This window comes from Aotus nancymaae, unplaced genomic scaffold (assembly GCF_030222135.1).
Source record: "Aotus nancymaae isolate 86718 unplaced genomic scaffold, 86718_ANA_hifiasm-v0.15.2.pri h1tg000076l, whole genome shotgun sequence".
Classification (NCBI taxonomy): Eukaryota; Metazoa; Chordata; class Mammalia; order Primates; family Aotidae; genus Aotus; species Aotus nancymaae.
The window spans coordinates 100,319-126,561 of record NW_026988491.1 but is presented as its reverse complement, the minus strand read 5'-3'; the positions used below and the strand labels follow the sequence as shown (position 1 = coordinate 126,561).

General features: G+C 48.1%; 2 protein-coding genes across 3 annotated transcripts in view; one reads left to right on the top strand and one right to left on the bottom strand.

The window, feature by feature from the left end:
• The first annotated feature begins 578 nt into the window (after positions 1 to 578).
• LHFPL7 (LHFPL tetraspan subfamily member 7) lies at positions 579 to 11,011 on the top strand. 2 transcript variants are annotated; one of them, XM_012454093.2, is made up of 4 exons: positions 579 to 695; positions 6,187 to 6,303; positions 7,573 to 7,711; positions 10,523 to 11,011. In XM_012454093.2, exons 2-4 carry the CDS (start codon positions 6,259 to 6,261, stop codon positions 10,783 to 10,785), a joined length of 447 nt encoding a protein of 148 aa, XP_012309516.2. In that variant the 5' UTR covers positions 579 to 695; positions 6,187 to 6,258; the 3' UTR covers positions 10,786 to 11,011. The 2 variants fall into 2 exon arrangements, with proteins under 2 accessions (XP_012309516.2, XP_064224393.1); XM_064368323.1 differs by having other exon boundaries at positions 6,086 to 6,303.
• A 7,972-nt stretch (positions 11,012 to 18,983) lies between these two features.
• Positions 18,984 to 26,243, bottom strand: part of SGSM1 (small G protein signaling modulator 1) — a 94,062-nt gene continuing 86,802 nt past the window's right edge. The window contains exons 23-25 of the mRNA XM_064367862.1: positions 25,424 to 25,520; positions 23,548 to 23,715; positions 18,984 to 20,530 (exon numbers count right to left, since the gene is read on the bottom strand). Coding sequence (XP_064223932.1) covers positions 20,442 to 20,530; positions 23,548 to 23,715; positions 25,424 to 25,520 — 354 coding nt within the window. The 3' untranslated portion in view covers positions 18,984 to 20,441. The remainder of the gene's footprint in view (positions 20,531 to 23,547; positions 23,716 to 25,423; positions 25,521 to 26,243) is intronic.

The following is a 26,243-nucleotide window of genomic DNA, read 5'->3' as shown; positions in this document are numbered from 1 at the left end:
TGTGCAAAGAGGGGCTTTCTTTTGTCTGGGGTTGCTGAGTCTGGGAATGTCAGCCTGGAGCCACCAAAATACAATATTATTAGAGAAAATCTGCCTGAGAGTGAAGCCAACCGAGCAGAACACAGAACTGAGAGGTGGAGAGAGAGGGCCTCTGAAGACATTGCTTATTTACCTGGATCCCGCTGTGCCTGAAGCCCATTCCAGAGAATTTTCAGTTATGTGAGCCAATACATTTCTCATCTCTACTTAAGCCAATTTGAGTTGTGCTTCCATCACTTATACCTAAAGAAAATACCAGCACCTACTCTGTGCCAAGTCTTGTCCTAAGGATAAAGATATTTAAGACACAGTGCCTGACTTTGAGAAGTTCACAGCTCTTGGGGAAGATCTGAGAAATAACACCATACCCTCCCCTTGTCCCCACTTGGGGCTGGCTTTCCTCTCTTTGTTCAGGCCACTCAGCAGCCTGGAGTGAAAGGCTATAGATTTAAGGAAGTGGAAAGGAAAACACACACACACACACACACACACACACACACACACACACCCTCAGACCAGTTTATCAAGTGTGCCCGGGCATTGTTCTACAAGCTAAATTCTTCCTTCAAAGGAAAGGAGAATTTTACAAGGTCACAGTTGTGGATTCAAAGCCGGAGCCTGAGCAGAGGTGGCCACATTGGAGGGTCTAAAGTGTGGTGAGTCCGGAGGGAAAAGTGATATGAGCGGGGAGGGAAGGAAAACTGGGATAGTACAAAGCACTGCTCAGGGGCTATGATGGGCTTCAGGGGGTCCAGGAGCCTCTGAAATGACATACAATGTGTGTGTGTGTGTGCGCGCGCACGCCTGTGTGCTCATGTGTGCATGCTTGCTCGTGTGAGAGTGCATGTGGAAACATCCATGGTTTTATTTTGTTTGTTTGTTTTAAGACAGTCTTGCTCTGTTGCCCAGGCTGGAGTGCAGTGCTGTGATCTCAGCTCACTGCAACCTCCGCCTCCCAGGTTCAAGCAATTCTTCTGCCTCAGTCTCCCAAGTAGCTGGGACTACAGGCACCCGCCTACCATGCCAGGCTAATTTTTGTATTTTTAGTAGAAACGGGGTTTTGCCATATTGGCCAGTCTGGTCTCGAACTCCTGACCTCAGGTGATCCGCCCGCCTCAGCCTCCCAAAGTGCTGGGATTACAGGCATGAGCCACTTCACCCAACCAACATCCATAGTTTTATTTTATTTTATTTTTTTAATTTTTTTGAGACGGAGTTTTGCTCTTGTTGCCCAGGCTGGAGTGCAATGGCGCGATCTCTGCTCACCGCAACCTCCGCCTCCTGGGTTCAGGCAATTCTCCTGCCTCAGCCTCCTGAGTAGCTGGGATTACAGGCACGCGCCACCATGCCCAGCTAATTTTTTGTATGTTTAGTAGAGACGGGGTTTCACCATGTTGACCAGGATGGTCTCAATCTCTTGACCTCGTGATCCACCCGCCTCGGCCTCCCAAAGTGCTGGGATTATAGGCGTGAGCCACCGCGCCCGGCACATCCATAGTTTTAAATCATATCTTCAAAGGAATGCATCACCTCTAAAAGGTTAAGTCCTGCTGACCTTCCTTTTGTACCTGAGGCTCAGAGCCATTACAGAGTTTGTCCTATGTGGCATAGCCAATTTGTAACATATGCTGGAATAGATCCAGTAATTGGACTTACCTGGCTGCATAGCTGGGAGAATGTGAAAAGGGATGAAAGGAAACGTCCTCCCTAGACCTAGTTTGCCCACCTGTGCATTTCAGCCTGGACATCGCCCGCACCCCCCAGGCTGGACCAGGTGCCCTTCCTCTATACTTGTCCCCAACATCACCCCAGGCTTTTTCATGCTGTGGAGCCGTGCCTGCACTCATGCCTGTATACATATCAATTGATGGGTTGGGGAAGATACACATCTCAAGCTTTACTTACACAACTTCACACTCAGACACCCCCACCTGCCCCGGTAAACCTGTTCCTTCAGCAGGTTCTCCGTCCCAGGTCAAAAGCCCTGGAGGCATCCTTGCCTCTTCGCTTTCTCTCACACCCGAGGTCTTCTCTTTTAGCAAATCCGATCAGCTTTGACCTTTGCCCTTCAAAATAGATCCAGAATCTGACCACTCTTTGTCCAGTTCCCTACCCTCACCTCCACGGCCAACCACATCCACCTCTGTCCCTTGTCTGACTGAAGAGTCATCTTCTGAAGGTTTCTCCCTCCTTCCCTTCTGCCTGTTCTCCACTCAGGAGCCAGAATGGTCTTTTGAAAACCTAAGATGGTTCATGTCATTCCCCTGCTAAAGACCAGCCAAAGACTCCCTGCCACACTCACAAGTTAAAAGTCAGACTAGGCGCAGGGGCTTATGCCTATAATCCCCAAACTTTGGGAGACTGAAACAGGATGTCTTGAAGACCAGCCTAGACAACATAGAGAGACCTCATCTCTACAAAAAAAAAAAAAAAACCAGGTATGGTGGTGCACACCTGTAGCCCCAGCTACTTGGGAGGCTGAGGTGGGAGGATTGCTTTAGCCCAGGAGGTTGAGACTGCAGTGAGCTGTGATTGCACCAGTACGCTCCAGCCTGGGCAACAGAGCAAGACCTTATCCTTACTACAAGGCCCACTGCTCTTTCCTGTCCTCGTTTCTCCTATTCACATGGCCCTCTGCATCCTCAAATGTGCCAAGAGCCTTTGCACCTGCTCCCTGCTCTGCCTAGAATATTCCTCTGACCCCTCTCCACGTGGCTCCCTCTATCACCTTCTTCAGGCCCCAGTTCAAAGGTCACCTTCTCATGGAGCTTCAGTGAACATCCCCCAGTCACCCAGTCACTTGCTCTCTCCCTCCAATGCTTCATTTTTCTCTAGGGCACTTATTGACATCTAGCATATTACATACTGACTTGCTAATTTCCTCCCTCCCTCCCTCTCTCTCCCTCCAGAGCCTAAGTTCCATAAAGAGGGGCTTCGTCTGTTTTCCTCACTGCGGAATCCCCCCGGCACCTAGAACAATTCCGGGAACATCGTAGACACCTCATATTTGTTGAATGGATGAGCAGACAGACATGTTGCCATATCTTGTTGGTCTGTCTTGCCCACGAAACTCTAAACTCCTTGAAGGCAGGGACTGTGTCCCGTTCACCGCTGTATCCTGGGGGTATGGGGTTAAGGGGTCACATTGAGCTGGGTGCGTTAAAGTTAATGAATGATCAGTCCCTCCAGTTTACAGAGAAAAACATGAAGCCAGAAGAAGAAAGGGACTTAGCTTGACATAGCAAGTCCGTAGCAGCCACCTTGAAACTCCCAAACCCATTTCTCCTGCTGAGATTCTGCCTGTGGCTTCCTATGGCTTCTTTGGAACCATCCCTGCTCCCTGGGTAGAGCTGGCAGGAGAGCTCCATGCCCTCAACCTGGGCAGCCCTGGTAAGCCACTGTGTTAGCTGGCCTTTAAATTAAATCCTTAATATCCCTTTGGGTTTAGGGCCAAGAACCAGAGCCTGATTCCCTAAGTATGAGTCCCAGTTCTATGGCTCACTTCCTGAGCCTCAGTTTTGTCATCTGTAAGATGGGAGCAGTGATGGTAGTATCTACCTCATCAGGTGGCCACAGGGCTTACAGGTAATGAGTGCTTACCTATGCAGGTGCTTAGACTGCAGCCTGGAGAGCGCCCAGAAATTCTTGACTGCTATTAAAAGCCCACTGAGCCAGAGGAGAAAATAGTCCCTTTCAAGCTTCCCTTAGGTGGATTCCAGCTAATTGCAGCCTGGCCGGATGTGGTTTTGGGTTTAATGCCTCATTTAGGTTTCTGGGCACCTGGACGGTTGGTGTGATTTTCCCAGGTCACATTGAGCTTTATCTGGAAAACAAAACTCCTTTCAAGGTCAGAAACACCTGGAGAGCCACTGGTACAGCCAGAGAGAGGCATAGTCACAGGCCTCCGTGGATTCAGCTCTCCCCAGCTTCCTGGCTGGAATTACACCCCTCAGGATCTTGCCAACCCAAAGGAAAGGCTGATTTTGGTGTAGGGAAAACAATGACCCCACAAAAATACTGTCGCCTCTCACTCAAGGGAGCACATTTCACTTGCTGGCGAGCAGCTATGATGTTTTTCTAATCTTGGAGTTAAAAGCCCATGCAACTTGACCCAGACCTACCTGCCCAGGCTAATCTCTGCCCCTCCCCGTGCCAACCCCCCCCACTACACACACACATATCTTAACACCCTTGAAACTTTACAACAACCCTCACTCCCATTTTTCCAGAGAGGTGGGGCCACCTCCCTAAGCTCCTGTAGATGGGAAAGGGAGGATCTGGGCTTCTCTGCTGTTTTTCATCATATCACCCTGCCCACTGACTGATTCCAACACTATCTGCCCCTAGTGCAGATTAAGGGGTTCATAATCTTCTTGCACAGATGGAAAAACTGAGGCCCAGAGCAATGGAGTCACTTGCCCCAGGTCCCGCATCTGGGATATGGGGGAGGGGTTGGCTGGCCTCCAGCCCCAGCTTTCCCGACATGTTTAGTGGGTGACTGGGTTTAGACCGCCAAAGTGAAAGCCGAGGTTGTGGCCTGGAAAATCTGCCTAGTGCCCTTGGCCTGGTTGGCAGCTCAGCGGCTTGTGACCCTGAGTGCCCTTGGGCAGGCTCACCCTTCCAGGCTTCCTTTCTGGCCATCAATGGCAGGGTTGGCTGTTTGCCAGCAAATCACCTTCCAGCCTCAGCCACGCCATGAAACCACATCTATTATTATTTAAGTAAGACTTTACTTTGACTTGCTTTTTTATTAAAATACATTTTAATTTCCATTGGAAAACCATGCCCCGACCCAAAAAAGTTAAACAAATATAAGCAAATCAAACCACATTCACAGATTCTCACTAGAGTCTTGCTATGGACTGAATATTTGTGTCCACCCAAAGTTTATATGTTGAAACCCCGGCTGGGGCGCTGGCTCACGCCTGTAATCCCAGCCCTTTGGGAGGCCAAGGCTGGTGGATCACAAGGTCAGGAGATCAAGACCAAACTGGCTAACATAGCGAAACTCCATCTCTACTAAAAATATAAAAAAATTAGCTGGGCGTGGTGGCACGCACCTGTAATCCCACCTACTTGGGAGGCTAAGGAAGGAGAATCCCTTGAACCCGGGAGGCGGAAGTTGCAGTGAGCTGAGATGGCACCACTGCCCTCCAGCATGGGTGACAGAGCAAGATTCCATCTCAAAAAAAAAAAAAAAATTATATGTTGAAACCCTAACCCCCAAGGTGATGATATTAGGAAGTCAGGCCCTTGGGATCTGCTTCTAAGGAACCCAAGCCAAGACAGGTAGAACAGGAATACACATGGCAACATGAATCCACCTAAAACCATGGTGCTTCGGTCCAAAACTAGGAGGCAGAATACAATACATAATACCATCTGCCAGCCTGGCCAACGCAGTGAGACCCCGTCTCTACTAAAAATACAAAAATTAGCCAGGTGTGGTGGCGTGCACCTGTAGTCCGAGGTACTGGAAGCTGAGGCAGGAGAATCACTTGAAACTGGGAGGTGGAGGTTGCAGTGAGCCAAGATCACACCACTGCACACCAGCCTGGCGCCTGGTGACGGAGCAAGACTCTGTCTCAAAAAAAAGGGAAGGAAAGAAGGAAGGAAGAAAGGGCATATGCGTATGAATTTTTAAAAGGGCCCCATTTGGGTAGAAGCGGAAAGAATGGATAAATGAATGAATGAAGGTACAAATGAACAAATGAAAGTATGAATGAAATATCAGAAGAGCCCTGCATGGACCATTGAGGACGATGCACCATGTGGAAGGTGGAGGGGCAAATGTTCAAAGGTCTGTAAGGACTTACATTTATTCTAGGACTTGCGGGTTGGACTTCTAGAATTTGTTAGGGCAAAATAACCCCCACGACCAGACCACAGTTATTAGTACCTCCCATTGCATTGCCAGTCTCAAGGGGGGCTGATTATCTGTGATCTGATCATAGCACGAGATCCCTGGCTAGGGAGCACCTCTGCCTGCTCGTTTCTCTCCTTGTCCCTGCAGTCTCCATCAGTAATCTTCAACACTGACCCCTAGGTCAGCAATACTTCCTAATGTTGAGCAGCGTGCGGGCAGCTCTGGGGCTCTCTCTGACCTGCATCTCAGCCCTCAGCCTCATCTCCCCTGCCTGGTTCCAGACTCCGACCTTCTCCTTTGGCATCCTCACCTACTGCTCCTGGCCTCAGGGCGACAGCTGGAACCAAAGCTGCATGACCTTCAGTTCCCTGGAGGACATTCCTGACTTTGCCTGGAAGGTGAGACCTGGCTCACCAAGTCACTGGGTCTTCAGGGGCTCGGTTAAACTCATCAAGGCAGCAAAGTTGACTGAGTGGAATTCAAGGAGGCTTTCCTCACTGCCTGGGTGTCCCAATGCCCACACATTTGCCATTACTCTCCTTAGAACTGAGCACAGAGATTCTTAAACCTGACAGCCCTTCAGAAACACCTGTGGAAATTTGCAAAAATGCCAGGTTCTGTGCTACACTCGGATCCCCTGTCTCTGTAGGCGTGGAGTGGGGTCCAGCTACCAATAATTCAGCAAACACGCAGGATGATTCCAAAGGCAGCTGCCAGTCAATATAGCACCTGCCTGCAATTTAGGAAAAGGCATCCCTTCTTTAGGACGCTCTACTGCCATCTGCTGGAAAGTCACCGTAATCAGTTTGCAAATCTATGACAGTCCCCAACATGTCTGAGAGTTGTGCAGTATACAACCTGCACGCTCCTACCTGGCCACCCTCTAAACACTGCTAGGTTTACAAATAAAAGCTGGCCAGGCGTGGTGGCTTACGCCTGTAATCCCAGCACTTTGGGAGGCTGAGGCGGGCAGATCACGAGGTTAGGAGATTGAGACCATCCTGGCCAACATGATGAAACCCCATCTCTACTAAAACATAAAAAATTAGCTGGGCGTGGTGGTGCACGCCTGTAGTCCAGCTACTCAGGAAGCTGAGGCACGGCAATCGCTTGAAACTGGGAGGTGGAGGTTGCAGTGAGCTGAGATTGTACCACTGCACTCCAGCCTGTGTGACAGAGTGAGACTCTGTCAAAAAAAGAAAAGAAAGAGAAAGATAGCTAAGGTGTTAGAAGTCCCTGTTATAATGCACGTTGCCAAAACCAACAATGGGGAGAATGAGAAAGGACTCCTCACCTCTAAGGAAGAATAGGCAGCCTTCAAAGTTGATCGTTCTAAGGGTGATGTAACAGCAGCCACCAGGTGCCTCTCCCGATGATCCCCACATGTAGCAATTGCTTAATAAAGGTGCCATATGCTGGTCAGTCAATGTGGAACTTAATTCTGGCTCTACCACTTAATTAGCCATGACTTGAGGCAAATGACTTCAATTTCTTGCACTTTTATTGGACAATTTATTTTCTTCAACAGTTTCTATGTAAAATGGAGATCATAATAGCACAGACCACGTGGGGATGCTGAGAGGACTCAGAAGCTGGTCAATGAGCAGAGGGAGCGTCCACCTGCCCCTGTCCCAGCCAACACCCTTCATTCTATCTCTTCCCTGCAGGTCTCAGCTGTGATGCTCCTTGGAAGCTGGCTCCTGCTGGCCTTCAATGCAATTTTCCTCCTGTCCTGGGCTGTGGCCCCTAAAGGGCTGTGGCCAAGGGGAAGCAGTGGTCCAATGCCAGGGGTGCAGGCAGTGGCAGGTAAATCCAATGCACAGGCACGTAGTCAGTACTCTAAACATATTCATGGAATGAATGAATGAATGAATGAATGATCTGTGAGCAGAGCCTGGCCTCTTGAGTCAGATCTCAGAGATCAACCCGAGGCCCGTTGACTATCCTTGGTCCTTTGGTAAGCCAGAAATCAGGGGGAAGGAGAGATGGCATCCTTAGTGCCACCGATTCCTGCTCTTAGCTGACCCATTCCTAATCATCTGTCCCCCTTCGTTTCTCTCTCATCCTTCCACTTCGTGTCATCCTTCCCAGGGCCACCATACACAGTTGAGGATGTTGTGCACTGTGCAAGCATGCCCAGCTGTGAACTGAGAAGATGCCGAAATCTAGCCCATGCTTCACTTGCTAAACTGTGAACCTGCAAGACTGCATCTCTTGAGAAGTTGAAATTACTTTTCTCTAATTCATACATAGTTTTTGAATGTACTAGCCTGGTCTTCATTGCAATCCTCATTCAATTAATTCTCCACCATCTCTTGCCTGGATTACAGCAATAAGCCCCTCACAGGTCTCACTGTTCTCACTGTTGCCCCTCAGTGTCTATTTGGCCGCACACTGGACAAAAGAGTCCTGTTAAGCTGACATCAGATTGTGCCACTCAGGCTGGCTTATCCACCCTCCAGTCACTTTGCCATCATACTCTGAGTAAAATCTGAACTGCTTACTGTAGCCTATGAGGCTCCACCTAACCCAGGCCCCGATCCCTTACCAACCTCATCTCTTTCTTCCTCTGCCAGTCTCAGTGTGCTCTGGCTACTCTGATTTGCAATTCGTTGCTCATAAACACCACACTTGCTCCCTCTGCTGGACCCCTCTTTCCCCAGATTTTCGCAGGTCTTGCTACTCATTTCATTATGGGCTCTGCTTAGATACCACTGCCTCCAAGAGGTCTTCCATGACTTATAGCTAAGGGAGCTTCCCTCTCCTTTGATTCTCCATCTTACTTTGCTTTATATTTTTCTTTTCTCTTTTTTGAGACGGAGTCTCTGTCGCCCACGCTGGAGTGCAGTGGTGCGATCTCGGCTCACTGTAACCTCCGCCTCCTGGGTTCAAGCAATTCCCCTGCCTCAGCCTTCTGAGTAGCTGAGATTACAGGTATGCACCATCACACCTGGCTAACTTTTTGTATTTTAGTAGAGATGGGGTTTCACCATGTTGGCCAAAATGGTCTCAAGCTCCTGACCTTGTGATCTGCCCGTCTCGGCCTCCCAAAGTGCTGGGATTACAGGCGTGAGCCACCGCACCCGGCCTATATTTTTCATAGCCCATACTTACCTGAAATATCTAATCCGCCTACTTGACTATTGTCCCTCTTTCTCCAAAGAACATCAGCTCCATGAGGACAAGGACATGTCTGTCTTGTTATCACCAGCCCCTAGCACAGTGCTTTACACGTAGCAGGTGCACAATAAACCTTTGCCGAATCAACTGATGAAGACATGATTCTTGTCCTAGGCTTGCTTACAGTGTCTAGTTGGTGGGGCGTTGAAGGGCATCAGTTGTGTTTTACATGATGGAGATGAGCAAAGGATGCTGGGAAAAACTCCAGGAAGCACCTGACCCAGTGTATGGATGGGCCCAGTGTATGGATGGGTTAAGGGAAGCTTCTTGGAGGAGGTGCCACTTGAGCTGAGTCTGGAAGGATGAGCAGCAGTTAGCCAGGAGTATAAGGTCATTTCTGGTAATGGGAACACGAAGGACAAAGGCATGGAGACAAGAGAGCAAGGCATGTGCAGGGAACGGAAAGTAGACAAGGGTGGCTGGAGAGCAGCAAGGGAGGCCAGGGGATCTTCTGATTTCTGTTACAAGTGCCTTGGAAGCAAGAAGGTATCCAGTCATTTCGTTGGTATCATTAATGTCCACTGCAGCACCTCTAACAGTTAGGTGGAATTTTGATGAATGAACACGTGGTTGGGTGGGTAAGCTGCTGAATGGATGAATGAGTGTGTTGGTAAGTGGGTGGATGAACTGATGGATGCATAGATGGATATATTAGTAGATGGATGAATGGACGGATGGATGGATAAATGGGGGGATGAATGGAAGGATAGGAAAAATAGATAGAATGGAATATAGTTGGATTGATGTAGGATGAGGGATGGGTAGATGGATGGGTGGAGGGTAAGTGGCTAAATAGGCAGATGGACAGATGAATGGGTGAGCAAATAAATAGGTGCACAGAGGGATAGAGAGAATAAGTGGAGATGAACATGGTTGAGTGGATAGATGAGCAGATGGAAAGAAGAGTGGAGGTGTAGTTGAGTGAGTGGGTGTAGTTGACAAAAGGAGAGATGAGCCATAAATAAGTGAATGGATGGATGGGTGGGTTAGGAAATGTCAAAAATGACTGGGTTGGTAAGTGGATGGATAAACAATGAATGAATGGCTGGATATTTTAGTGGATGGATAAGGAAAATGAGTAGACTGGATGAGGATGGATGAAGGGTGGGTGGATGGATGAGTGGAAGCAGGTGGTTAAGTAGGAAAGTGGATAGATGGATGGATATGTGAATGGATATGTCAATAGAAGGATAGAGAAAACAAGTGGGTAAGAGTATGTTTGAATGGATGGATTAGTGAATGGACAGATGGGGGAAGCATAGTTGAGTGGGTGGATAAAAGGAGAGATGAGCCAATCAATAAGCAAATGAATGAATGGGTGAGTGGATAGATGGGTGGGTGGATGGTGGGTGGATGTAGGGTGGATGAGACATGGGATGGAAGGCTAGTGAGGTGCCCCTTGGCCAACACATTGGCTTTCCTTCCTGCTATCTCCAGCCACTGCCATGATTGTGGGTCTGTTGGTTTTCCCAATCGGCCTGGCCTCTCCATTCGTCAAGGAAGTCTGCGAAGCGTCCTCCATGTATCACGGTGGCAAGTGCCAGCTGGGTTGGGGTTACATAATCGCTATCCTCAGTGCAGTCTTGGTCAGCCTCCTGCCCATCATCAGCTGGCCCCACACGACCAAGGTCCAAGGAAGAACCATCATCTTCTCCAGTGCCACCGAGAGAATCATCCTCGTGCCAGAAATGAACAAATAAAAATCTCCTGGGAGGAGCACACTCCAGAGTTTTATGAAATCATCATGTAGCCAAATTTGAATCCCCTCTTTGCGCCTTCTTGCTGTGTGACTTCAGGCAAGTCACCTTACCTCTCTGGAACTGTTTTTTCTTCTGGAAAATGAAAGGTGCAATCATGCTTACCTCATAAGGTTGTTGTGAGAATTCACTGGAAATACTCTATGTAAATAAAGCACTTTGCACCATGTCCGGCCCATAGTGTTCAACAAATATTAGCTACTATTATTACAATCCTTACCTCATAGGACTGTGCTGAGAATTCAGCATCTTTATGAAAAGTGCTCAGGCTAATTCTGAGTTCACGGCTGTCACTCAAAAGCTACATTGTTTAATGGGCATGTGCATATTCTCTCTTCTTCTTTTTTTTTTTTGAGACGGAATCTCTCTCTGTTGCCCAGACTGGAGTGCAGTGGCATGATCTCGGCTCACTGCAATCTTTGCCTCCCAGGTTCAAGCGATTCTCCTGCCTCAGCCTCCCAAGTAGCTGGGACTACAGGTGCCCGCCACCATGCCCTGCTAATTTTTTGTATTTTAGTAGAGATGGGGTTTCACCATGTTAGCCAGGATGGTCTCGAACTCCTGACCTCGTGATCCACCTGCTTTGGCCTCCCAAAGTGCTAGGATTACAGGCGTGAGCCTCCATGCCCAGCCTCTCCCTTCTCTTTTTATAATTTTTCCTTTTCTAGATAATTTTAAAATTATTTATTTTCTCATTAAATATTTAGTGAGTGCCTATTATGTACAAGATTTTGAGCCAATGGGTCGAGGCGTGGTGGCTCACACCTGTAATCCCAGCACTGGATCACGAGGTCAGGAGTTCAAGATCAGTCTGGTCAATATGGTGAAACCCTGTCTCTACTAAAAATACAAAAATTAGCTAGGTGTAATGGTACACACCTGTAGTCCCAGCTACTTGGGAGGCTGAGGCAGGAGAATTGCTTGAACCCTGGAGGCAGAGGTCACAGTGAGCTGAGATCACGCCACTGCACTCCAGCCTAGGCAACACAGCGAGACTCCATCTCAAAAAAAAAAAAAAAAAAAATATATATATATATATATATATATATATATATATATATATATATATATATATTGAGCCAATGTTGGGTGTGGGAGAAGGAATTAAGGACTTGTCTCATCCCTCATGCAAATAATCCCACTGATGTGGAAACTACACTGTTACTTGGGACTCTTTAGAATCCATTTCCAACCTCTCTCTTCAGGCTCTTTCTTGTCACCCACCCAACCCCTGTGCCTCTCCTTCCAGCCATGGTGAACTTCCAAGCCCACAGAAGTCCTCTTCCTGCAGCAGGTCAGGTCTCACCAAATGCAGGCCTCCATAACAGCTGTTTCAGTACCAACTGAGTGGTTAAGTTAAATATTAAAACCAGTGCCCTTATACAAAGGCTGGAATGTAACAAAAGCTGACCAAGAGTTTTGCCGAGGCCTTTCCTGGGCCTCAAAGCATGACAAAATAATGAAGGAATTCTTAACAGGACCCATTTGGGATTAAACAAGTTTTACTGGGGCTCTGAAGAAACTCCCCAGGCCTCCACAAACAAGTTTATTAGAGGTCTGAAGGAACTCCCCAAATCCCTGTGATTTAGCAGGAGATAAGATAAGGGTAATCACCCCATTACTTGGACCCATTTAGATTAAGTAAATTTACGGAGGCTCCAGAGGAAGGTCTTCAAGGCTCAGACCTTATTTATAGATTAAAAGAAGTTATTTATCATTTTTTATTTATTTATGAGATGGAGTTTTGCTCTTGTTGCCCAGGCTGGAGTGCAATGGTGTGATCTCAGCTCACTGCAACCTCCGCCTCTTGGGTTCAAGCGATTCTCATGCCTCAAATTCCCAAGTAGCTGGGATTACAGGTGCGTACCATCACACCCAGCTAATATTTTTGTATTTTCAGTAAAGATGGGGTTTCACCATGTTGGCCAGGCTGGTCTCGAACAGCTTCCCAAACTGTTGGGGTTACAGGCATGAACCACTGCATATGGCCCACTCATGCCTTTAGATGAATGCACACTTACACGCAGAGATATAACTTAGAAGGTATAAAAGCTCTGAAAGACTGTAATTTTGAGTTGATCTGGCAATAATTTCCTGGCCTTCTCCAGGTAACCAGTTACAGGAATAAAAACTCTCTTCCTCACCAGTTCATCTGCATCTCTTTATTGGGCCACGAGAAACAGCAGCCTGACCCTCAGTTTGGTTGGGGAATATTCCCACCTCTACGGCTTGGCACATGCTGCTTGCTCTGTCAGGAGTTGATCTGTTGGTTTTTTCCTGTCTTGACACATTGCTCTTCTTTGGGAGCAGCACCTAATCTTCCTGTAAAAAATGACCCGCATCCACTCTGTGGCTACCTTGGGCTTTAAGATGGATAAATGAGCCCTTCTGGCAAATCGAGCCTGGTCAGAGAGCTTGACTCGGAGTTGGGCATGGGCTCTGTGGAAGCCAGCATGGAGGAGAACAGAAGCACGAGATGGAGAGAGGTGGAGCTCTAAAAACTTCATCTCAACACCTGGTCCCAGCCACACCTGACTCCTTTCTGCAGGAGACATGATCATAGGCGGCCCTAGGCTGGCATCTCCCAGCATACCTGCCCCAGAGGAAAGAGTGAACTTCTGTTTCCTCTTTTGGTATATATAAATCCCAGGGAAGGACTCTGATCAGCCTGCAATGGGCCATGTGTCCACCCCTGGGCAGGGAGGAGCATGTCAGCGGTCTCACTAGAAGGTCACGGTTAGAGTTCCCCAAAGGATGCTGGGGGAGTGCTGGTACCAGAAGTCGGGAAGGATGCTGAGCAGGCAGAAACACTCAATGGTCACTTCTTTCTTTAAGGGAGTCTTTCTTATCCCAATTTCACAGAAGTGAAAATTGAGGCTCAGAGAGGTAAAACGACTTGCCCAAGGCCATATAGCCTATCAGTGGCAGAGCTGGGATTTGAACCCAGGTCTGTCACACTCTGTGGTAGATGCAAAATAACACCTGGATTTGTTCCCTCTGTCCCCATCCTTCCAGCTCATCATAATCAAACTCTTTTGGCTTGAAACACCCACCCAAGAATATACATGAACAATCCCCAAGAGTGATTCTATTATTCTGAAGACACATAGATCACAGAGAATGCAGCTTGGTATTTATCTTTCAGTACAAACAATAAGAACAACTTGACAGCTTGTAAAGACAGAATAGAATAGAAAAAAAGAATAGAAAATCTAGGAAGATACCACGAGGTATTCAAATGGACTTGAAGACAAGTGGTTCATTTCAACTGTTATCAGAAGCACTTCAGTGCAAACCAGTCTCATGTGGGAAGATTCCTTAAGCCTCACGCAGATCCCAGTACAAGGAGGGGCAAGTGGAAGCCACCAAGTAGAAAACAAACTCAGTCTACACATCACCTCCTGGTGCTTGGAACATGCTCCCTCTTCTCTGTAATAATCTCACTACGGTCCTCAAGTTTCTTAACTTTCTCTTTGCACTGTTTCAGCAATGCCAAAGGGAATGATTCTCCAGCCCATAAAGCTAAATCAGTTACAGAGAGACTCTGTTGTCTTCATATGGCAATAGATGGAGTGTTATGTTTTCTTTATCAAAACAAGAGGCATTCATTGTTTGCAAGGAGTCCCGCACCTACAAAGCCTGGAAATTACTGTGCCTACAAATCTGAAAAAGGAAAGCCAGGAAGACACCAGAGGGTCCCTGTATCACATCCTCGTGTAATGGAAAGTCTCCACGATCCTAATGGTCATTTGAATTCTGCTGAAGTTGACTTGGAAATGAATTGCCAAACTGGTACTTCACGAAGTATCAAATTGTGCTCCTCCAGAGTTTATACCTGTCCTCGGCTCGAGCTCTCAATATGCCCAGTGGCTTGGAGGCCAGAAAGATGTGGCGCTGGGAGCCCTCTCCTGAGAGCAGAAGCAGGTGCAGATCACTGTAAATGCTGCTCCTGTCAAGAACTGACGGCCTCATCACACCCAATTTCGGAATTTCTCTAAGACACAGCCCAGGAGGGCCCAAGGCTCACCTTTTCCAAAGTTCTCCTCCTACAGCCACATTCTCTGAAGTTTCAAAGTCTCACCTGAGAACCTGAGAAAGGCAGATGATGGGAACTTAGGACAAATGGGTTCCCAGCCCCATCCTCAGTGATGCTGAGGGGCAGCGGGTTCCAGTGAATGAGGTGGAGGGGCCAAGGCTGAGTCCAGAACCAAAGGAGGAATTACTATCTCCACTTTGCAGAAGTGGAAACTAAGGCTGAGAGGTGTGAAAGGAAAATATCACGGGCCCCCAAATCACTAAGGAAAACGCAAGCCAGAAATTACTTAGGGTAAACCTGCCTGAATTCTGAATTCTATTCAAAGTAGCCCTCTGCTCACTGAGAGAGATGCATATCGGATTGCCTCCTTTGGAAAGGCCAATCAGAAACTGAAAAGAATGCAAGTGTCTGTGTCTCACTCATCTGTGACCCGTCAGCTTCTTCCAGCTTCAAGTCTTCTGTATTTGCTTCAAGTTGTCCCACCTTTCCAGAATGAATCAATGTACTTCTTACATATATTGATTGATGTCTCATGTCTCCCTAAAATGTATAAAACCAAGCTGTGTCTCAACCACCTTGGGTACATGTCCTCAGGACTTCCTGAGGCTGTGGTATCATGGGCACATCCTCAACCTTGCCAAAATAAACTTTGTTTTTTTTGTTGTTGTTGTTGTTTTTTTGAGACGGAGCCTTGCTCTGTTGCCAGACTGGAATGCAGTGGCACGATCCTGGCTCACTGCAACCTCTGCCTCCCGGGTTCAAGTGATTATCCTGCCTCAGTCTCCTGAGAAGCTGGGATTACAGGTGCGCACCACCATGCCAGGATAAGTTTTGTATTTTAGTAGAGACGGGGTTTCATCATGTTGGCCAGGATGATCTTGATCTCTTGACCTTGAGATCCGCCCTCCTTGGCCTCCCCAAAGTGCTGGGATTACAGGTGTGAGTCACCATGCCCAGCCCAAGTATATGTATTTAGAAAAACCTTTACAAAAGCAAAAATGTTCTCTTAGGATTTTTTCCCCCATAAAATGTATTGCTAATGATCAGAGGCCAACAGTGACCAGGCATCTGTGCACACGCAACAGGTACCCAGCACTCCCCAGGTCTGGCCATGCCAGGCAGCTGCAAACAAGAGTGAAGCCCTCCAGGAGGAGAGTCCAATGGATGGAGTTCAGGTTGAAGTCAGAGAAATTAGACCGGAGGCTTCAAGGGACAGTGGCAACATCAGGACCAGTGTCTGCCCTGAGAAGCTTCCCCCAGGAGGAAGCATATGTTCCAAATAAAAGAACTTCCACCTGCTGGCTGCTGTGGGTTTCATTCTTGCTCCTGCTAAGAGTCTTCCAAGAAAGTGATGTAACACACCCAAGCAGCCAACACCTCCTGGAAACTCCTCTACTTTGCTAGCTTAGTTGGAAATCTTTTTCAATTTAAAACCTGAAGTTTTGATGGTGCTCATTAAATCAGGCTGTGCATCTGTAGCTGAAAACCAGTTTTCCTCAGTCCACGTTTAGAGACTGATAGAGGTGGGGATCTGTGCAAGGTGCTCACTGCCTGATGACCATAGCGCTGAATGGCAGCCATGAGTGAGACCCAGAGATGTCGGGGGAAATGAACTCGCTGTCTTTGGGAGCATCAGAGGTGAGAAATGAGCTAGCTCAGCAGTCGGGATTCAGGGAAGTGTTAATTTAGCGCTGTGCTCCCATGTCAAATAGCTGACTGACTGGGAATGCCTGTGGTGCACAGGACCTTTGGGAATGTGGTAGACTCTTCGCAAAAATGACCTCAATTATCTCCCACCCTGCATCTGTGCCCTTTTCTTATTTTGAGACAGGGTTTTGCATTGTCACCCAGGCTTAGCTGTAGTGGCATGACCATGTCTCACTGCAGCCTCGGTCTCCTGGGCTCAAGCGATACTCCCACTTCAGCCTCCTGAGTAGCTGGGACCACAGGCACATGCTACCACAACCAGTTAATTTTAATTTTTTTTTTTTTTTGGTAGAGACAGAGCCTCATTATGTTGCCCAGGCTGGTCTTAAATTCTTGGCCTCAGGTGATCCTCCTGGTTTGTCCTCCCAAAGTGCTGGGATCATAGGGGTGAGTCACTGTGCCTGGCCTGTGCTCCTTTTCAGTGTCACTTTCCAAAGACTCTCATCAGGAAATATGGTCTATTTTCCTACCCTTTGAATCTGGGCTTAGCTATGTGACTTACTCTGACCAACAGAATGTGGCAGAAATGACTTTATGCCAGTGAAGCTGACACTGAGAGAGCGTATGCTTCTGCTTACCTTCCAGGGATCTGCCATCACAGCCATGTAAACAAGCCTAAGCTAGCCTGCTGGAGGATAGGAGATGCGGAATCCAGTTTCCTCTACGGCCCTGGCCAACAGCTCGACAACCATCAGAAGCAGAGTTGCTTATCTGGACATCAGCTGATCACAGACACATAACTCACATGATCTCAGAAGTCTAGAGGAGAACAGAAGAATCTCCCAGCTGAACCCAGCCTGGACTGCTGACTCACAGGATTATGAGATAAATACATGGCTGTTTTAAACCACTAAATTTTGGGTAATTTGTAATGCAGCACTACTTGTGGTAAGAGCCAACTAATACAAGAGGTCAGGAGTGATTCACCTTTTCTGGGAAGAGGCCAGGCAGCTATCACAAAAATCTGACCCCACATAGGGTCAGTAGGGTGTGAGTGGGAGGACACAGTCTTCAGATCAAACGTTTCTTTCAAATAAAAAAAGGACACAAAAAATAACCGATTCACATATTTCTCTGTTTATATATATTTTCTCTATATATAGACACAACTCTTCAGCAAACACTTACAAGACACGTGGGCCACACTGAAAAAAGAGTGCACTCCATGGATAAAACAACTCTCACGCATCCAATCCAGGACACAGAAACACACACAACGTACAGAGATCTGAATAGGCACAGTAAACCAAATAAATACGACTTATGCCAAATCACAACCACGGATGCTCTCTGGAACATCACGAGAGAAGGCAGATAAGAGATTTTGTGCTGTACTTTAAGACTAGTCTGTTAAAAAAATAAATAGGAATCAGAAGGTCTGGGACCTGGCTCTTGCTAAAATAACATCCTCTGTAGCAAACAGCTGAATGGCAAAATACAGTTTTCTCCAGAGGGGCCTTTTGCACATTTCTTCCTGTCCTGGGAAGCTGGGGTACTTAGGGCAGGGAGACGCAAGTCTGATGGCAGCCAGAACGCTGCCGTCTCCTGTTTCTGCTTTGGTGGGGTGGTGTAGGAGCTGGGAGCTGTGAAGGCTACTGTAGCCTTGTGTCTCCCACGGAGCTCTCATTAGAAAGGGCTGACTAGACCTCTATCCACCCTGCACCAGAGGTTGGGCAGAGGCTGGAGGTTCAGGTGCAGTTGAAGTTGCTGCAGCCGAGGGAAAGCAGCCTTCACAAGCACGCAAGGCAAGGATGCATTTCCGTCCCGGTGTGCTCAGGGTGGGAGGACTAATACGCCCCTCCGAAAATGCTTTGCCACGCTGCTTCACCTATCCTCTCCCCTCTCCAGAACCCCAGCTGTCATTCTTTGACCACCCTAGAGGTGGCAGGTCTCCCGGGAAGAGCCTTTCTCTCGGATGCTTGCTGGGTTTCTCCGATTCTGGGTGAGCGGCAAGACTGCTCTATCAAAAGGATGTAGGCAGAGTAAACTCGCTCACTTCGGGTCTGTTTGTGGTTTGGTGACACTCTGTGTGAAGACCTGGAGGGGACTGTTCCCAGACCCTGCATCTAGTTCATCAGCGGGTATTTCCCAAGGAAAACACACACCACACTCTACCCTGGCCGACCTCTGCCTTCCTTTTCCTCCTTTGTCCTGAGTAACCGCACTTAGAGAAAAGCTGCCCTCCCCCACCATCAAGTAGCTTTCACAAAACACACACCTTTCCAAGACCCAATACTTGGAAGGTGAAGCAGTTTCTCCTTGCAAGATGGCAGCAGGATGTAGGCTCTGCCCTGCCTGGGGGACTCTGAGCAGGATCCCAAAGAGCTCTGACTGTCCCAGGCCTACGGACACTTTTTGGGTCCCACCACCTATGTGGGGAGATGCTTTTCTTGAAAAGAAGAATCTCCTGGCATCAGACAGAGGAGAGAAAAGGAGAAAATACAACAAATGGAATCCCAGACTCCCAAGAGAGATGTGTGAGGGACTCCTGTGTGCCTTCTCTTTTTTTTGAGACTGTCTCACACTGCCACTCGAGCTGGAGTGTAGTGGCGTGATCTCAGCTCACTGCAGCCTCTGCCTACCAGGTTTAAGCTATTCCCCTGTCTCAGCCTCCCAAGTAGCTGAGATTACAGGGTACCCGCCACCATGCCCAGCTATTTTTTTTTTTTTTTGAGACAGAGTCTCACTCTGTCACCAGGCTGGAATGCAGTGGCACGATCTCAGTTCACTGCAACCTCCGCCTCCTGGGTTCAAGCAATTCTCCCGTTGCAGCCTCCCAGGTAGCTGGGACTATAGGCGCACACCAAAATGTCCAGCTAATTTTTGTCTTTTTAGTAGAGATGGAGTTTCACTATGTTGGCCAGGATGGTGTTGATCTCCTGACCTCGTGATCCACCTGCCTCAGCCTCCCAATGTGCTGGAATCACAGGCATGAGCCACCGCACCCAGCCAATTAGAGGGTTTCACTACGTTGGCCAGGCTGGTCTCGAACTTCTGACCTCATGATCCGCCCACCTTGGCCTCTCAAAGTGCTGGGGTTACAGGCGTGAGCCACCGTGCCCGGCCTCCTGTGTGCCTTTTCTAAGTGAGGGAGGCCTCAGGACCAGGGTGGCTTAGCATCAGAAGAATGGGGCAGGAAGTACATTTGTAGCCCCTCTTCCAACTCGGTGGTTCTCAAATGGGGGCAATTTTGCCTGCAGGGAACACTTGGCAATGCCTAGAGACATTTTGGGGGGTTGTCACAACCGGGGGTGTGGGTAGGGAATGATGCTACTGGCATCTGGTGATGCCAGGAATGCTGCTCAGCATCCTCCAATGCAGGGGACAGTCCCCTCAGAAAGAATCACCTGGCCTCAAATATCAGCAATGTGGAGGTGGAGGGTCGATCTCTAAGTCAATCTTTAGCATGGCCAGAACATCTCCAAAGGCCCCTTGCAAAGCAGCATAGAGGCCGCCCCACAGACCTCTTCTACATCGATTTCCAAAAAGAAATGCCCTCCCAGGTCTCATCTCACAAGATGGTTTGGAGGGATAGGGAAAGAAGAAGAGGTCATTCTGGACATCAGGAAAACAAAGATGGTTCCTCCTCCACCAACAAGCCCCACCTCCTGTAAGGGGGGAACGCCAGACTTGGGCAATCTTTGGTCAAACAGGAAAACGTAAGGCTGAATTGAAGGGGTACTCCCTCCACCCCATCTGCCCAGAAGTGAAAGTCAGGGTAGTTTCTTTTACACTGAAGTCCATGCTTGTGAACAGACACCAGGACCTCGCTCCTGGGGTGGCCGTCTGGCCAGGAGGAAAAGTAAGCAGAGAAACAGGTGGCAGCTTGGCGGAGGCTGCCTGGGTGAGGTGCCCCTCACTTGTTCTCGATCAGAGTCTGCACCTTGTACACGAGGTCCCGCGCCAGCTTCAGGACTTGCTTGGTGTTGTGTCGCTCAGCCATTTCTGAAAGAGCAGAAGGAAAAATCTCATGAGCTTCCTTCTGTGTCCAGTTTTAGGGTGCACTTCCAGCCCCTGGAGGCTTCTTGGGGGGCATCTTCATCACAGACTGACTCAGGAAGCAGAGACCCTGGAGAAGGCTGATACCTCTGGACCTTAGTTTCCTCATCTGTAAACTGGGAATTGGAACAGCAGCCGCCTCACCAAATTACTGTGGGGATTGAATGGGATAATGCTGGTTCACAGATGTATCATGAACAGGTGAAGTACTTCTACCCCTCCTATAAGCAGAATGACTGAAAGCAGTGCTGAGCACACAGCAGACGCTAAAAGATACGAAAAGCAGGCTGTGCCCATGCCTGTAATCCCAGCACTTTGGGAGACTGAGGGAGGCAGATCATGAGATCAAGAGATTGAGACCATCCTGGCCAATATGGTAAAACCCTGTCTCTACTAAAAATACAAAAATTAGCTGGGCATGGTAGTGCACACCTGTGGTCCCAGCTACTTGGGAGGCTGAAGCAGAAGAATTGCTTGAACCCGGGAGGCAGAGGTTTCAGTGAGCCAAGATCACGCCACTGCACTCCAGCCTGGCCACGAGTGAGACTCCGTCTCAAAAAAAAAAAAAAGAAAAGAAAAGAAAAGGAGGAAGCAACAGAAGGAGGAAAAATGGAGATGGAAGAAAAAAGGACAAATAAAAAAACAAAGAAAAAAATTTTATTAAGATCCACACAACGTGGTCAGACCTTTAAACCAGAATAATCCTAAACTTAGACATTTATCATAAACAAACCATTTAGTACAAAGAAAACAAGGAAAAAAAAAAACGCTAAAACTAACACATGGTTCCCAAACTGGGCACCGAGGTACCCCAGTGTATCACAGTGAACTCACAGGGGCACTGTGGAGTATTTGGATATTTTGAGGGAAGCACAGCAATATTCCACCTAAGTTGAGTGCCACGTCAACTGTCAGCTGGAGTGAGTTCACAAATTTCACCACACTCCCATTAATAACTTGCTTTTTTTTTCTTTTGAGACAAGGTCTCACTCTGTTGCTCACGCTGGAGTGTGCAGTGGTGTGATCTCGGCTCACTGCAACCTCTACCTCCCAAGCTCAAGTGATTCTCATGCCTCAGCCTCCTGAGTAGCTGGGATTACTGGTGTGCACCACCATGCTCGGCTAATTTTTGCATTTTTAGTAGAGACAGGGTTTCACCACGTTGGCCAGGCTGGTCTGGAACTCCTGGCCTCAAGTAATCCACCTGCCTTGGCCTCCCAAAAAGCTGAGATTACAAACGTGAGCCACTGTGCCCAGCATCCCATCATTGACTTTCTGATTTTGCAAAGCTAGGTTTTCAGCAGCAGCTGCAATACAAAGCAAGTGCCACGTGAAAATCACTATGGAACAGAAAACGAAAGGGGTGGTGTCCAATCTCTTTCCGAGGCCTGAGAAGGTGCACAAAGCCCAGCAGGTGCACATACCCCATTAGCAATTGTGCTTATTTAGGAATGAAGTGAAAATGTTATTTTTTTTAAAGATATATATGTATTATTTTTTCAATGGCTTCTAAGTTGTTAGGATATAAATATATATTGAGTGGTTTGGACCTAACAACTTACTAAATGAAACTTTTGGCCTGAGGTGCTGTTATAATTTTTTCTTTTTTTTTAGACAAAGTCTCGCTTTGTCACCCAGGCTGGAGTGCGGTGGTACCATCTCAGCTCACTGCAACCTCTGCCTCCTGGGTTCAAGCAATTCTCCTGCCTCAGCCTCCCAAGTAGCTGGGACTACAGGTGCGTGCCACCACACCTGGCTAATTTTTGTTTTGTTTTGTTTTTAGACAGTCTCACTCTGTCACCCAGGCTGCAGTGCAGTGGTGCGATCTCGGCTCACTGCAACCTCCGCCTCCTAGGTTCAAGTGATTCTCCTGCCTCAGCCTCCTGAGTAGCTGGGACTACAGGCACACAACACCATGCCCAGCTAATTTTTGTATTTTTAGTAGAGACAGAGTTTCACCATGTTGGCCAGGATGGTATCGATCTCTTGAGACCTCATGATCCGCCCGCTTTGGGCTCCCAAAGTGATGGGATTACACGTGTGAGCCACTGTGCCTGGCCAATAATTTCTTAGTTTTGACAAATGTACCTGGATCACGTAAAATGCTAACAGTAGGCAAAACTAGACCAAGGTATGATGCATTCTCTGTGCTATCTTAAATCTAAAACAATTCTAAATCTACAATTTTAGTAGACAACTAAAATGCAAAATTATTCCCCAAAAAAGTTTAAAGTGGGAACCCTACTAATGTTTTAAAAGTGAGGTCACAATTGGTATTTTTTCCAGAACTTTCTTTCATTAAAAAAAAAAATTAAATCGTGATGACAGTGGCGACAGCTTTCAATTATTAGTTCCCTCATGTGAGCCAGGTACCGCATGCTGGGATTTAACCATGCTGTCTCCTGTAATCCTCTGGGCCTCCCTGTGAGTGAGGGAGTGTTAGTACCATTTTATTCCTGAAGAATCCGAGGCCTAGAGACGTGAAGTTACTTGGACAAGGTCACACAGCTCCCAAGAGCCTGGATCAGAATTCACATCCGTCTGATTTCAAAGGTTCTGTCTTTTTTGTGTTACTTCAATTGCTGCCTGGGCCTGCTTTTCCTGTGCATGTCATCCCTCCGAAGCAGACACTGCTGCCCCATTTCACAGATGAGGAAGCGGATGTTTACCCAGAGGGGAAGTGACTTGTCCATGGACACAGCTGGTCAGCGGTAGAACCAGGCTTTGCCCCTGAGCTGATTTCAACACCCGTGCTCCCTCTGCCAGACCCCTGAGAAAAATGCACCCTCAGCATGACAAGACGTCAACTTGTCTTTCTGGGAATAGCCATAAGAAGTGAGTAGAGCCCTCTTTATTCCCTTCACCATACATCCATCTCAGCCCATTCTCATGCCTCCTGAGACCCCCAGAAGGGGCCTACAGAAGCCTGCACCCCTCTCACGAGGCCCCAGTCATGTGGGTACCGTTAAAGAATTTGATGATGTCTGTGAAATCCATGTTGTTCTCCAAAATGATGTCGCGGTAGACTTCCACCAGAGCCAGTGCGATGAACAGGACGTAGTGCGCAGAGGAGACATGTTTGGCTGCCCAGATGGTCTCCCAGACCAGGAAGACGTCATCATAGACGAGTTCTGCCAAGACACCGACACGCGTGGGGAGAGAACGGGCGACAGGGCTCACAGCGTGGCCCTCCCTTGGGAAGCCCCTCTGGGAAAATCCCGGGCAAGTTCTGTCTTAGCCTCTGACCTGGTGCAGTGGACAGAACTCAGGTCAAAAGACAGAGACCTGGACTCTGTCATTTGACCACCAGAAACCTCAGCTTTCCTCATCTGTAGGATGGACTGTGTGAACCAGGTGAGTGCTAAGTTCCTTCTGGCTCTGACATTCTGTGAGTGGAGGAACCAGGCATGTGCGGGTTTGAATTATATGGATCTGTCCTTGCTCTGCCCCTTCGACCAGCAACACCTGCTATCCCTGCACCCCAATCTCCATTAGCACCCCTGGAGGCCTCTCTCCTTTCCCCTACACACTGGCAGAGGCTGCTGTGGTTTCTGAGTCTAGTGAAGAGATAGAATAGAGCGATGGTTACAGCAAGCCTTCCTATGTCCGATTAACTTGGTGTGAATCCTTCCGCCAACACTTGCTGGCAAAGGGGACCCTGGGGTACTTACTTCTCCATGAGCCTCTCTCTTTCCTCATCTATAAGTGGGGTGAAGCTGACAGTAGAAAAAGACTAAAGAGATAATACATACAAATGACTCAGCACAGTGCATGGCACTAAAACACCACGCATGTCAGAGTTGTTTTTATTTTTTTGAGACAGAGTCTCATTCTGTCGCCTAAGCTGGAGTGCAGTGGCTCAATCTCGGCTCTCTGCAGCCTCTGCCTCTTGGGTTCAAGCCATTCACCTGCTTCAGCCTCCTGAGTAGCTGGGACTATAGGCACCTGTCGCTACACCCAGCTAAGTTTTTTGTATTTTTAGTAGAGACGGGGTTTCACCATGTTAGCCAGGCCGGTCTCAAACTCCTAACTTCGTGATTCGCCTGCCTTGGCCTCCCAAAGTGCTGGGCTTACAGGCGTTGAGCCACAGTGCCTGGCTTTTTTTTTTTTTTTTTTTTTGTGAGATGGAGTCTCTCTCTGTTGCCCAGGCTGGAGCGCAGTGGTGCCATCTCAGCTCACTGCAACCTCTGCTTCCAAGTTCAAGCGATTCTCCTGCTTCAGCCTCCTGAGTAGCTGGGACTACAGGTGTGTGCCACCATACCTGGCTAATTTTTTTGTATTTTTAGTAGAGACAGGGTTTCACTGTGTTAGCCAGGATGGTCTTGATCTTCTGACCTCGTGATCCTCTGGCCTTGGCCTCCCAAAGTGCTGGGATTACAGGCGTGAGCCACTGCACCCAGCCCATGTCAGATATTATTATTATTATTAACATCACCCCAAATCTGAACAACAGCAACAAGATACTGTGTTATACATCACTTTTAAGTCATGTTGGAAACATGCATGAAATAAACCCTGCCTCATGGGCTTCAGAGTTCTTGGGCTCTGATACGAATGGAAGAGGTGTGTTCAGATCCTGGCTGTACTTGCCCTAGCTCTGAAGTTAACCCTTCTCAGCCTCGGTTTCTTCACTAGTAAGATGAAGATCTTAACAGCACCCACTGCAGAGTGCCAGTGCAAGATAAGGCAGGCGAAGCAACAGTCTGAACTCTGTAACGTATGCTTCTCTCCTCTGCTGCCTCTGCTGCAAACCCCTCAACCTCATCTCCATGGGATCCTTCCCCCTGAAAGTTCTGCTACCAAAAGTCTGGAGACAGGTCCCCAGTTTAAAGTCTGTACCTCGCTTGAAATCCAGCAGGAACCAGCGGTAGCAGAAATAGAAGTGAGTGTAGTCCCCGTTCTGATGCATCAGCTCGAACAACTCTGAGTCCAGGATCTGTCAAGGAAGGAAAGGCAGCATCAGCCTCTGGGAAAAAGGTTGGAGCAGAGGAGACAGCTGAATGAATGGTGGTACATTGGCACACCAGACTCCACATAGCCCTTAACAGCCAGGTGCAGTAGGCCAGGCATGGTGGCTCATGCCTGTAGTCCCAGAACTTTGGGAGGCCGAGGCAGGTGGACCACAAGGTCAGGAGTTTGAGACCAGCCTGGCCAACATGATGAAACCCCGTCTCTACCAAAAATATAAAAAATTATCCAGGTGTGGTGGCATGCACCTGTAATCCCAGATACGCAGGAGGCTGAGGCAAGAGAAGTGCTTGAACCCAGGAGGTGGAGACTGCAGGGAGCCAATATCACGCCACTACACTTCAGCCTGGGCAACAGAGTGAGACTTCACTTGGAAAAAAAAAAAAAAAAACAGCCAGGTGTAGTTTCAAAAATGGGAAAGGATCTGAATAGTCATTTCTCTGTGGGTAACCCCCTTCCTGGGCACCGAGGAAGGAGAGCTAAGCAGACCCCCGGCACAATTACTGCCTGAAGAACTTACTGCTCACTTATTTCCTTTTATATATATAATCATATTTTAGTTTGTAGTCGGAGGAGTATCTAGAGCAGACATGGCACAGAGCGTGCACTAGGGAGAAAGCCATACCGGGACAAGAATCAATGGCCCAGGCGGTGGCACCCCTGCCTGAAAGGGCATGCGCTACATGGCAGG

Excerpts from the sequence above, each read along its gene's own strand:
- LHFPL7 (XM_064368323.1), top strand. The coding sequence starts at position 6,103 with ATGTTGAGCAGCGTGCGGGCAGCTCTGGGGCTCTCTCTGACCTGCATC. Across the intron at positions 6,304-7,572 it reads TTCCTGACTTTGCCTGGAAG|GTCTCAGCTGTGATGCTCCT; the intron begins GTGAGACCTGGC and ends TCTTCCCTGCAG. Across the intron at positions 7,712-10,522 it reads AGGGGTGCAGGCAGTGGCAG|CCACTGCCATGATTGTGGGT; the intron begins GTAAATCCAATG and ends TGCTATCTCCAG.